The sequence below is a fragment of the Taudactylus pleione genome, unplaced genomic scaffold (assembly GCF_031769625.1).
Source record: "Taudactylus pleione unplaced genomic scaffold, aTauple2 ptg000066l, whole genome shotgun sequence".
NCBI lineage: Eukaryota > Metazoa > Chordata > Amphibia > Anura > Myobatrachidae > Taudactylus > Taudactylus pleione.
In genome coordinates, this window is record NW_028284468.1 from 28,381,437 (window position 1) to 28,395,394 (window position 13,958).

Below are 13,958 nucleotides of genomic sequence, written 5' to 3' on the forward strand. Positions count from 1 at the left end.
TTTTATTCTTTGTGGAGCGCACCTTGAGGGTTACACCGCCCTGTAACAGACAGATGCACGCTTGGCGCTGCTGCTTTGAGGATGCACGTTCAGTGCACACAATTCACAAACACAGAAGAAAATATTTTATTTTTGTTGGAGTGCACTTTGGGTGTTACACCACCCTTTAATAGACAGACGCACGCTTGTCGCTGCTGCTTTGAGGATGCACGTACAGTGCACACAATTCACAAACACAGAAGAAAATATTTTATTTTTGTTGGAGTGCACTTTGGGTGTTACACCACCCTTTAATAGACAGACACACACTTGTCGCTGCTGCTTTGAGGATGCACGTACAGTGCACACAATTCACAAACACAGAAGAAAATATTTTATTTTTGTTGGAGTGCACTTTGGGTGTTACACCACCCTTTAATAGACAGACGCACGCTTGTCGCTGCTGCTTTGCGGATGCAGGTGCATCTACAGCCCACACAATTCACAAAGACAGAAAAAGAAGGAGAATTTTTTATTTTTTGAGGAGTGCACTTTGGGGGTTACACCACCCTTTAACAGACAAGCCAGCTGGCCCTATACTTATGGGACACAGGCGCACGCTTGGCGCTGCTCCTTTGTTGATGCACGTGCAGCCACAGTGCACACAATTCACAAACACAGAGAATATTTTTTTATTTTGTTTGGAGTGCACTTTTGGGGGTTACAGCACCCTTTAACGATCAAGCCAGCCGGACTTTTACTTATGACACAGTCGCACGCTTGGCGCTACTTTGTTGATGCACATGCAGCTACTGCGCACACAATTCACAAACAGAAAAAAATATTTTTTTTGTTGCACTTGGGGGGAGCACCCCTGATGGACAGAGCACCCCCTGGACAACACTACAGCACCCCTTTAGGACTGGGACACTGCATAGGACTTTGGAGTGGACACAGCCCATATGGTCAACTGACTGCACTACACAGTCCAGCCAGCCCCTATGGACTTTGGAGGAGTGGACACAGCCCCTATAGACAACAGCAGCACAGCGCAGCACAACACTACACTGCACTACACTACACTACACAACCCAGCCAGCCCTAACTCCCACCCTCCCTTTTCACTGTCCACAGTCGAGTGAGAAAATGGCGCCGACGCGGGTATCTTATATAGAATCCAAAACCCGCGAGACCCGGAAGGTGAGATGATGACGTTTTGTCTCGACTTCAGATCCGAGTCAGGCGACAAAAGTCAAACCTGACTCGGATCGGCCTCGGATCGGGGTGGCTCGGGGGGATCGGATTTCAGAAATCCAAACCTGCTCACCCCTAATGTATATCTATATATATATATATATATATATGTTACTTCTGTATCTTTGCGGCTCCCTGCTGGCTACGCTACTTACGTATCTTCATATGTGGGGGCGAGTGTGTTCGGCTGTTCATATGCGGTGAGTGTTCGGCGGGTAAAGAAAATTGTCGTCATCATTTTGGGTAAATTTTTACCACTAACAACGTGGGGGGGGGCACGAAATGGGGACAAAACAGTGGGGGACAAAACAGAAATATCGCGCGGCGTCAGCACCGAAATACATTAGCTAAAGTCAATAGTACAATACCTTATGTAGTGCCTAAGTAAGTTAAGTAGCGGGAGCCGCAAAGATACGGAAGTACCATATATTTATATATATATATATATATTTGTATGTATATATATATATATATATATTTGCACACATATGCATGTGTATATATATATATATATATATATATATATTAGGGGTGAGCGGGTTCGGATTTCTGAAATCCGAACCCCCCCGAGCCCCCCCGATCCGAGTCCGATCAGAGTCAGGCTCGACTTTTCCCGCCTGACTCGGATCTGAAATCGAGGCAAAACGTCATCATCCCGCCTTCCGGGTCTCGCGGGTTTTGAATCCTATATAAGGTACCCATGTCGGCGCCATTTTCTCACTCGGCTGTGGACAGTGAAGAGGGAGGGTGGGAGTTAGGGCTGGCTGGGCTGTGTAGTGTAGTGTAGTGCAGAGTAGTGTTGTGCTGTGCTGTGCTGCGCTGTGATGCTGTTGTCCACTACTTCAAAGTCCATAGGGGCTGGCTGTGTTGTGCTGTGCTGCTGTTGTTAATAGGGGCTGTGTCCACTACTTCAAAGTCCATAGGGGCTGGCTGGACGGTGTTGTGCAGTCAGTTCTCCATAGGGGCTGTGTCCACTCCAAAGTCCTGTGCAGTGTCCTAGACATAAAGGGGTGCTGTAGTGTTGTCCAGGGGCTGCTCTGTCCATCAGGGGTGCTCCCCCCAAGTGCTAAAAAAATAATATTTTTTCTGTGTTTGTGAATTGTGTGCGCAGTAGCCGCACGTGCATCTCAACAAAGTAGTGCCAAGCGTGCGCCTGTGTCATAAGTAAAGGGCCGGCTGGCTTGACCGTTAAAGGGTGCTGTAACCCCCAAAGTACACTCCAAACCAAAAAAATATATATTTTCTGTGTTTGTGAATTGTGTGCGCAGTAGCCGCACGTGCATCAACAAAGTAGTGCCAAGCGTGCACCTGTGTCATAAGTAAAGGGCCAGCTGGCTTGACCGTTAAAGGGTGCTGTAACCCCCAAAGTACACTCCAGTCCAAACCAAAAAAAAAAAAATTTCTGTGTTTGTGAATTGTGTGCGCAGTAGCCGCACGTGCATCAACAAAGTAGTGCCAAGCGTGCGCCTGTGTCATAAGTAAAGGGCTGGCTGGCTTGACCGTTAAAGGGTGCTGTAACCCCCAAAGTACACTCCAAACCAAATAACAAAATATTTTTTCTGTGTTTGTGAATAGTGTGCGCAGTAGCCGCACGTGCATCAACAAAGTAGTGCCAAGCATGCGCCTGTGTCATAAGTAAAGGGCCGGCTGGCTTGACCATTAAAGGGTGCTGTAACCCCCAAAGTACACTCCAAACCAAAAAAATATATTTTCTGTGTTTGTGAATTGTGTGCGCAGTAGCCGCACGTGCATCAACAAAGTAGTGCCAAGCGTGCGCCTGTGTCATAAGTAAAGGGCCGGCTGGCTTGACCGTTAAAGGGTGCTGTAACCCCCAAAGTACACTCCAGTCCAAACCAAAAAAAAAATTATTTTCTGTGTTTGTGAATTGTGTGCGCAGTAGCCGCACGTGCATCAACAAAGTAGTGCCAAGCGTGCGCCTGTGTCATAAGTAAAGGGCCAGCTGGCTTGACCGTTAAAGGGTGCTGTAACCCCCAAAGTACACTACAAACCAAATAACAAAATATTTTTTCTGTGTTTGTGAATTGTGTGCGCAGTAGCCGCACGTGCATCAACAAAGTAGTGCCAAGCATGCACCTGTGTCATAAGTAAAGGGCCGGCTGGCTTGACCGTTAAAGGGTGCTGTAAACCCCAAAGTACACTCCAGTCCAAACCAAAAAAAAAATTATTTTCTGTGTTTGTGAATTGTGTGCGCAGTAGCCGCACGTGCATCAACAAAGTAGTGCCAAGCGTGCGCCTGTGTCATAAGTAAAGGGCCGGCTGGCTTGACTGTTAAAGGGTGCTGTAACCCCCAAAGTACACTCCAAACCAAATAACAAAATATTTTTTCTGTGTTTGTGAATTGTGTGTGCAGTAGCCGCACGTGCATCAACAAAGTAGTGCCAAGCGTGCGCCTGTGTCATAAGTAAATGGCCGGCTGGCTTGACCGTTAAAGGGTGCTGTAGCCCCCAAAGTACACTCCAAACCAAATAACAAAATATTTTTTCTGTGTTTGTGAATTGTGTGCGCAGTAGCCGCACGTGCATCAACAAAGTAGTGCCAAGCGTGCGCCTGTGTCATAAGTAAAGGGCCGGCTGGCTTGACTGTTAAAGCGTGCTGTATCCCCCAAAGTACACTCCAGCCCAAACCAAAAAAAAAAATATTTTCTGTGTTTGTGACTTGTGTGCACTGTGGCTGCACATGCATCAACAAAGGAGCAGCCCCAAGCATGCGCCTGTGTCCCATAAGTTAAGGGCCGGCTGGCTCATTTCTTAAAGGGTGGTGTAACCCACAAAGTGCACTACTCTCCAGCAAAAATAAAAAAATATTTTCTGTGTTTGTGTGCGCTTTAGCCGCACGTATATATCAATATAACATAAATGGAGGACCAAACTTTCTCTGATAAAAATAAAATAGGGAAAGATCAAGAACCACTTCCTCCTAGTGCGGTTGCTGCTGCTGGGAGTTGTTCATCATCCCAGAGAGGAAGTAGGAACACCACCACTTTTACTAAACAATTGACCCTCCAACAGTCCCTAGCGATGAGGATGAACTACGACAGCAGTCATCCTGAAGCAAAACGTATAACTGAGGCCTTGACTGCTATGTTGGTGTTAGACGTGGGTCCGGTATCCGCCATTAGTGCAGTGGGATTTAGACAATTGATGGAGGTAGTGTGTCTCCGGTTCCAAATCCCGTCTAGATTCCACCTGCATCCTCAAAGCAGCAGCGACAAGCGTGCATCTGTCTGTTAAAGGGTGGTGTAACCCTCAAAGTGCTCCAAAAAATAAAAAATATTTTTTTTATGTGTTTGTGACTTGAGTGCGATGTAGCCGCACGTGCAGCAACACAGTAGCAGCGCCAAGCGTGCGCCTGTGTCATAAGTCAAGGGCTGGTTTGGACATCTGGTCCGGACTGAAGGACGTGCCAACAATTTCTGACAAGTCTACTGTCACTGCATATGATACTGTCCTCAAAGCAGCAGCGACAAGCATGCGTCTGTCTGTTAAAGGGTGGTGTAACCCTCAAAGTGCGCTCCACAAACAATTAAAAAATTCTTATTTTTTTTTCTGTCTTTGTGAAATGTGTGGGCTGTAGCCGCACCTGCATCCTTAAAGCAGCAGCGACAAGCGTGCGTCTGTCTGTTAAAGGGTGGTGTAACCCTCAAAGTGCGCTCCACAAACAATTAAAAAATTCTTATTTTTTTTTCTGTCTTTGTGAAATGTGTGGGCTGTAGCTGCACCTGCATCCTTAAAGCAGCAGCGACAAGCGTGCGTCTGTCTGTTAAAGGGTGGTGTAACCCTCAAAGTGCGCTCCACAAACAATTAAAAAATTCTTTTTTTTTTTCTGTCTTTGTGAAATGTGTGGGCTGTAGCCGCACCTGCATCCTTAAAGCAGCAGCGACAAGCGTGCGTCTGTCTGTTAAAGGATTACATCGGTGACAACAGCCAAGTAGGCATGTCAGACAGTCCGTACCTGTACTGGCAGGAAAAAGAAGCAATTTGGAGGTCCCTGTACAAACTGGCTCTATTTTACCTGAGTTGCCCCCCCTCCAGTGTGTACTCCGAAAGAGTGTTTAGTGCAGCCGGGAACCTTGTCAGCGAAAGGCGTAGGAAGTTGCTTCCACAAAATGTGGAGAAGATGATGTTCATAAAATGAATTATCAACTCTTCCAGGGAGACCAGCCTCCAGAACTTACAGAGGGACCTGTGGTTGTGGATTCCAGCGGGGATGAATTAATACTCTGTGAGGATGAGGATGTACACAACACTGAAGAGGGTGAGGAATCGGTGGATGAGGAGGATGAGGAGAACATCTTGCCTCCGTAGAGCCAGTGTGTGCAGGGACAGATTAATTGCCAGCTTGTTTTGTGGGGGCCCAAACGAACCAATCATTTCAGCCACAGTCATGTGACAGACCCTGGCGCTGGGAGGGCCCAAGGACAATTCCATCTTGCACCTCTTTTTTTTCTTTGCAGTATGTACTGTTTGGGGCCTAGTTTTTCAAACTGCCATCCTGTCTGCCACTGCAGTGTCACTCCTAGATGGGCCACGTGTTTGTGCCGCCCACTCGTGTCGCTTAGCGTAGTCATCCAGCTACCTCGGTGCAACCTTTTGGACATAAAAACACTATTGTGAGGTGTTCAGAATAGACTGGAAATGAGTGGAAATTAAGGTTATTGAGGTTAATAATAGCATAGGAGCAGAAAAACCCACACATTCTGTGATTTTAGCTGTTTTTATGCTGTTTTTAAAAAAAATACAGATCCAAAACACAAAACCCAGAACCCAAAACACGGAAGGGTGGTTTTGGCAAAACCAATCCAGATCCAAAACACGAAGAAAGATCCAGATCCAAAACCAAAACACAAAACACGAAAAGTGGCCGGTGCACACCCCTAATATATATATAGTTATGGTACCTAAAACTAGTATCTTGTCTGGGACCTTGTGTGGACTAAAGCTGCATACACACAAAGATTTTCTGTCCAACAATCCAAGTAGTTGATTGTTTGGAATGAAAATCTGGTAAAGTATGAAAGCAAATGACAATCTGCAGTTTCCTCCCAAACGCCGGAAAATGGACAAAAACTGTTGTTTGAACAAATTGTTTAGATCAAACATTTAACAAACTTGTCTGAATGACCATTTTCATCTGTTTTCTGGCATTTAGGAGCGAATTGCTGATCATCATTTACTCCCATATTTTACCAGATTTTCATTCCAACCAATCAACTAGTTGGATGGTTGGACAGAAAATTTTTACATGTGTACCCAGCTTTAAATGTATTAATCTGACTGTTCAGCAATGCTAAAAGGCTTGAGTGTTCCACATTTTCCTACGCCATTACCTCTAGTAAAGGGAGTTTCTCCAAATGAGTCTAATTAGCTGAGACAGTAATTATCCCACATGGCACTGTTGAGCACAGTGGGATTGATTCAGCTGTGTTTATCTTTAGGCCCTGTATTGGGAGGGTGCTGGCATAGTAATGAACACTGGCTGAGTTGAATGTAAGTTAGAGTTTATATTTTTTGTATTATTTGATGAGGGTTTAAAATATAACATATTATGATTATGCTTTTAGAAACATTTGAAAACCATTTTGACCACTGTGGATTGTTTCCTTTTATTATTTACAAGTAAAGCTATAGTGAAATAATCTGTTGACTAAAATGAAGACTGCAAAAACTTCCATATTAATATAAAAAAAAATTGCACCTTTTGTACTGAATTTATTATTCTGCATACATCTGATTTACAATTTCTGTGAGGTATATAACCTAATTGTATGCAATACATTTTCTGTGGGGTCAAATTAGTTACCCGCAAGTTGCAGGTGCAATGTTCCTGAATGTGAATCCCATGCAAAACCTAATTGCTGAGTAATGTTTGATGCCATAGAGCTGCACACAAACATTTCCAAGTATCTATGCTGTTTGGGGTACTGCATATGGCAAATAAAAGTCCACCCTTACCCATACGCAAATCACATGAAATGAAATTGAGCCCCTTGTGTTTGGAATTGTTGAATGCTTTTTTGCTGGTTTTCCTTTTTTATTTTTATCTTTTTTGTTTAAACAGTTACAGATATTTCCTATAAACACAGCTTTAAAAAGTAAAATATAGGCAATTAAAACTTTGATTAGCAGGAACAACTGTGTTCCAGTTCATTATGCAATGGATGCAACTTAAGAGACATTTATAACAAAAGTTCAGTAGTTTTTTTTTTTTTTTGCTAGCCTATATGTTCAGCAATGTACATGGGTACTTTATCAAGGAGACTGTGGAACTAGAAGTAATAGTGGTCTGTCATCCATATGAAAAATAAAATACTGATCTGTTCTCTCAACCCTGCGTCAGGCGCAGCTGGCCCGACAGGCGCCACAAAGCTGTTCTCTCTCACCTCTCTGTCGCAAGGGGGCGCAGGGGCCTGCCCCTCCTAGTACCTTCCTATCTCTGGGTGCTGTTTGAAACCCCCTTAGTCAGTTTTCCCGCCGGCTGCGTGGAGTGCAGTAGTGACCTTCCTGGCCTCTCAGGCTCATTGCGCCCGAACTCGTCCGACTTTTGAAAGTACGTATTTCTTTTTATATTCTCACAATTTTGTGTATTTTGCTAATTTTATGAATGAAAATTACAAAGGTTGTGGGTATTTTGCGGACATATGTAGGTTTGTCCAGGGTGGCCTCTTAAGCTGCATACGCACACAATGATTTAGTAAATGGACAATTTTAGTAAAAGCTATTCGTAAATTTTTTCAAGGGAAAAATGAATGAAAATCATTTATTAAATCGTACACTTACTAAATGTAATGAACGTTTTTGTTTTTTTAACTACAAATGATTTTTGCATATTCCCTTACTGATAATCGTTGAGTTGATAAGTCTGAACTACAAACGTGAACGCGCATGAACGATAATCGTTCATCGTTTTAACTCTATAACTCTATATATCGATAACTAAATATCGTTATCGATAATCGTTCAAAAAATTGTTGTGTGTGTGTATACACCTATAGGCACACAGCGCCTCTTAAAATGTAGTATTTTTTTGTTTTACTTGCTTTAAGGTTAATGTGGTTTTGTGAATCAGATTTCCATATATTCTCTCTTTGTACATCCTAATGAAGGTCACTGAGAACGTTAGAATTGAGTTAATTAGGTGCTAATGACTATTTTATAACAGGCGCCTGTCAGGCGCACTGCGCCTGAACCTGGGAGTCCCAGAGGTGCACCTAACGCTGGGTTAAGTACAACAAAGCTGTATGTGTAATCTTTTCTGAATGATTTTGTTAGCGTGAAATGAATAACTGAAATAGCATTTATTAGATGCATAGTTTGTTTTGTTTCCCTTCTTATTCTGTTACCAACAGTAAAAAAAAATGTAGTCACAAGCTATAAACACTGAAATATGTGACAGTTTGTTTATACAGATTACAGTTTATAATCTTAATATGCAATCAGTTCTATTAACACTTGAGTATTTATTAGGAAGACTTGTGTATTGTACAGAATAACGCTGTAAATAACTATGGACATTTGAAATCCCTCCTCATTGCTGGGGCTCTGTCTACATTGCAGTACCAGGGAGCTACTAGCCTTAAGAACAACAGTGGAAACATTTAATGGAGTGTGTGCCAATGTGACATTTTATTTAACTTTAATAGCATATATTTTTTTTTATTGATGCGTTAAAAAAAAAAAAAATTCTACAAGGAAATATACCTTGGCATAATATAGTCTTTCATCATAATCGAAAGCCTATAGGGCAGGGGCGGCTCTAGGGGTGTCCGGCCAGTGCAGTTGAACAGGGGCGCCACCCATAGAGGGCACACCTCTCCCCAACCTCCCGCTGTTCCACCCATGGGCCGAAGTGGCCAGCGGGTGGTAAAATTGGGAGGTTGGGAACCCCCGGTGATGCCGAGCCCGGGAGTCTGAATGGATGCTGCACGCATGAGCGAGGCAGCCATTCAGTGGAGGGAGAGGGCTGGGGGAAGCCCAGCTAGTGAGGCTCCCCCCAGCCTGATGTTATTTGGAGGCGTGCCCTCCAAATAACGTCACGTAGGGGGCATAGCCTATGGTAATTAGGCCATGCCCCCATTTTCGGTCACGCGTAATGTAGGGGCACCCTGTAAAAAGCCGGCACAGGGTGATCTGACCCCTGGAGCCGGCCCTGCTATGGGGTCAATTCACTAAGCCTTGGAGAGAGATAAAATGGAGAAAGTCCCAGCCAATCGGCTCCTAACTGTTGGCTTACAGGCCGTGTTTTGAAAACTGATTGGTTGGGACTTATCTTTCTCCAAAGCTTAGTGAATAGACACTTGTATTCCTGGTGTTTTTGATTGATATAGTATCATTCTCTTGCTACACATTTCATAAAATCTATTCAGGTTTCATATTGAAACTTAAAAGTTCTCCCTTTTAGGTCAAGTTTCTGTCAATGAAGTGGTTCAATCAATAAAATAATCACCCCTGCATGAAAATGTAGTATCAATTCCTGCTATTACTCAAAGTAACTTGTCACCAGTTATCACATTTGAACCATGGCAACTTGCCACTAAGATCTGGGGATATAGATTGTTGCTGTGAAAAACCAGCAAAGCTCAGTAGCTCTTCCTGCTTTGCCTCTAATTACAGTGAAGCAATAACACCAAGATATATCAGCCAGAGTGGAGGACAACTTCGGCGATCCGTGTAAGTCACATAGCGCATCAGCCTAGTACTAAAGTGCTGCATCTTGTCTCTTGTTCGGCCTTACTGCGCATCAGTGGTGTAACTAGGTTATTTGGCGCCCAGGTCAAATTTGAAAAGGGAGCCTCACCCTTCTGATGTGCGCACGGCGAAGGCGCGCGTGGCAAAAAAAAATGGGCGTGGTCACTTAAAAATGGGGCGTCAACATGACACACCCCTTTATTTTCAAACTGAACATTCCTATCCATATGCACCTTAACCCCAGTAGTACCCCTTACACAGTACCCCCAGTATGCAGTTGTGGTCCCTCTCATGCAGGCCCATAGTAGTGCCCCTTATACAGTATACCCAGTAGTGGTCCCTCTTATACAGCCCCCAATTAGTTCCCCTTACTCAGTATCCCCACGTAGTGGCCCCCCCAAATGCAGTGCCCCACGTAGTGGTCCCCCTTATGCAGTGCCCCCAGTAGCAGTCCGCACAATGCAGTGCGCCCAGTAGTGGTATCCCCTTATGCAGTGCCCTTTATATGGTGCCCCCAGTAGTAGTCCCCCCCCCCCATATGCAGTGCCCTTTTATATAGTGCCCCCAGCAGAAGTCTCTCCCCCCCCCCCCCCATGCAGTTTCCCCAGTAGTGGTCCCCTTAGGCAGGCACCCTGTAGTGATCCCCCCCTATCTAGTGCCCCCTGTAGTGGTCCCCGCAGTGCCCCTAGCAGTAAACCCCTTATATAGTGCCCCCAGCAGTAGTCCCCCCCCCCCCCTCCCATGCAGTGTCCCCAGTAGTGGTCCCCCTGATGCAGGCTCCCAGTAGTGACCCCCCTATCCAGTTGTCCCTGTAGTGGCCCTTCCTATAATTGCCCCCAGTAGTGGTCCCCCGAGTGCAGTGCCTCTAGTAATAGGCCCCTTTTAGAATGCCCCCAGTGGTAGTTCCCCCCCCCCCCAAGTAGTAGTCCCCAGTAGAGTAGCCCCCCCCAGTAGAGGTCCTCCCAATGGCGCCCCCAGTAGTAGCCACACCTCCCCCAGTAGAGGTCCCCCCAGTAGTAGCCACCCCCCTCCCCCGTTGTGCAAATAGGTTAAAAAATAAATATATATGAAAATATACTTATTCCACGCTGCTCCTGCTCCTGTCCGCGATGCCGCTCCCACCCGCCAGTCCGCCCGGGCTGGCGTTCTCAGCATTATGGGACAGACGTCATGACGTCAGTCCCATTACCCACTGCAGGAGCCGGACGGAAGTCCTGCTCTTGCAGTGGGTGCTGCAGCAGTCAATGAGAGTCTGTGACTCTCATTGGCTGCTGTTTAACACACGCATCGCCGCCAGCGCTGGCGGCGATGCGTGTGTTATGCACAGCCTGAGCCCACCTCCTAGCGCTATTGGGCAAGCGCTCAGGGGGAGGGAACGGGCTCAGGCGTGCAGCACAGGACCGGCGCTGGAAGCCTAGCGCTGGTCCTGTGCAAATGTGTAGCGCTGACCGCACTCATTGCGGTTGGCGCTACACTGGCTAACAAGGGCGGGCCGGTACCCTGGCCGGGGGCGCGCCGCCGGTCCAACGGCACCGAGGGCACGAACCCCGCTCACCCTGCCCTAGTTACGCCACTGCTGTGCATGCGCAAGATCTCGCAAACATTGCAAGATTTTATGCGCGGACGAGCATCCATGGACGACAACACTGCAAATTACACACATTGGCAGATAACCATGCCGATGTGTGTAGAAATGGTAAACCACAAATGCAGTGGCATCACAAGGAGGGTGCGGCCCGCACCCAGGTGTGACACCAAAGTGCCGTCTCAGTGACAGGAGCCAGGTGCTGCACTGTAGCATCACGTGCAGCACTGTGCTCCTAACACAGTGTGGGAGCCGGCAGTGCAAATACACTGGTCCCCGGGAGCATTTTACGTGGGGTACCCTCAACTAAAACGGGGTGTTTGGGCCATGCCCACTTACAGTGAGACCCCGCCCCTTTTTACACTACTCTACTGGACGAATCGGGGCCATCCATTGGAGGGACGACACTGGTTAGATGTTTGCATATATCATAGCAAAAAGTGATTTTCTCTGTTATCTGCTTTCGTATAGTACAAAATTTGATGTAAGTGTGAATTAGTGCTGGTTCTAGCGCATTTGACACTTACAGCCTCTTCTTACCATCTCCTCCTCAATATTGAAAATACTAAGAAAATAAATTCCCGTTATATCCCCTGTGCCAGGAATGTCCAAGATCAGAGATTTTAAAAGGATGGATGCTTATATGTATTTACTTCTGTGTATATGCAAAAGCTACCTCCCATTTTTTATTTTTATTTTTTTACACTTTTCCCATAACTGTTTAGGGTTTTCTACACAGCTGCCCACTACAGTCCAAAGAAACACAGGGAAGGTATGGTAAAACACACAAGCCAGTTTGGGGCCATCAAGTTCACCCTACCCACCCACCAAAAATGAGAATCACTGTTAGTTTTGTTCAAGAAATATGTCAAATTAGTTTTATTTGGATATGTGGTGAAAGAAATACATAGCATTTTTTTTTTGTTTATTATGGTGCATTTTTCTGGCTTTTCTTCTGTCAAACTGTTTTTTTTTTTTTTTTTCCTCAGTGCTTAAAGTATAGATATGATTAACTCGAAGATCTCAAGCACAACAAATATGGATAAGATGAGTACCGATCTTCCAACATACCAACAGCCAGAAGGTATGGGCATTTTTGGACTGCATAATAGTCAGAGTAATGGTTTGGGCTTGTCAGGGCATAACCTGGGCACGTCTCAGTGTACATTTTTTTAACAGTTTACTCTGAGGAAAAAAAGGTTTGTGCACAAATGCGTCTGCCATATTTACCATGCTCCCACTTCATAATGTGCACTTAGTACGCAGGCATAGGGGTCTATTTACTAAGCCTTTGAGAGAGCTAAAGTGCATGGAGATAAAGTATCAAAAAACCACCTCCTAACTTAATTTTACAGGCTGTGTTTGAAAAATGACAGGAGCTGATTGGTTGGTACTTTATATTTCTCCCCAAGGCTTAGGACATAATCTCTTCCCTAATGAGGGGTCTATCAAGCAGTGTAAAGAGCGGAGTGGTTACTTATAGCAACCAATCAGTACTACCTATCAATTTATAGAGTGTACTTAGTAAATCTACCTCATGATTAGTTGCTATGGGTAACTTCTCCACTATTTACAGTGCTTGATACATCTCCACCATAGTTACTGGCACATATTTGTGGAAAACATAGACATGGACCTAGGGTGATGGCATTAAACATGCCCCCTTCTATCATCACATTCCCTTTTTCCTCATATACAGTATGTTTGCCAATAATCATTGATAATTTCAGTTATAGATTGAATACATTTATTATATTACACAGATGAAATGTGGCAGGGGACATATTATTATGGGATATGGTCACATTCCCAGGTGAATCATGTCTAGCTTTGTGATGCATTATGCTGCACCTTAGTTACAGTATCTCACCTGCCCACATGCTGTGTATTCTGCTATACAAAGTACTTCTACAGAAGAAATACCTGACTTTCCAGCTGCAGGAGGACTGTTCAGCATAAACCGCTACAGTTGGGAGGTATGGAATAGGGTTCTGGTTTTATTTGACAATAGGGAAATTAGAGAGCAACAGAAAACGCATAGAGTGGCAAATTGTTAGAATGGTCATAAATATGGAATTCATCATAAAAAAAAAAAATGGTCATAAAAATGGAATTCATCTATTTATTGTACATTTTAATTAAAGAACACACAGTTCCTGGTGCCAAGTCTGGTGGTACAATTTGCTTATACTTGCCAACTTCTTGATTGCCTCTTCCGAAAGGAGGCACCTAGGCCAGCTCTGCGGGGTGTGGTGTGGCAAAGTGGGGGGCATGAGGAACAATTGCTTCATTGTATATCACTAGCACCACTACAAAATGCCGTTAATCTTGAGGCCTCGAAGCGTTTCAGAACAAATCAGGTCAGGTCAGTGGTGGCTCCAGGAGACTTGCTCTCTCTTACGGGTGTCTGGAAGTGCCACCTGAGATTTGACAGT

The 13,958-nt window shown here is 44.9% G+C and overlaps 1 protein-coding gene across 3 annotated transcripts in view; it reads left to right on the plus strand.

Moving 5' to 3' along the window:
• The first annotated feature begins 6,592 nt into the window (after window positions 1–6,592).
• Window positions 6,593–13,958, plus strand: part of LOC148534549 (lipopolysaccharide-induced tumor necrosis factor-alpha factor homolog) — a 132,765-nt gene continuing 125,399 nt past the window's right edge. Inside the window, exons 1-2 of one of the 3 annotated variants that reach the window (XM_088466912.1) lie at window positions 6,593–6,740; window positions 12,513–12,607. In XM_088466912.1, coding sequence (XP_088323038.1) covers window positions 12,529–12,607 — 79 coding nt within the window. In that variant the 5' untranslated portion in view covers window positions 6,593–6,740; window positions 12,513–12,528. Of the gene's footprint in view, window positions 6,741–7,298; window positions 7,801–12,512; window positions 12,608–13,958 lie in introns of those variants that run through there. The other 2 variants (XM_088466913.1, XM_088466911.1) reach the window with 2 other exon arrangements.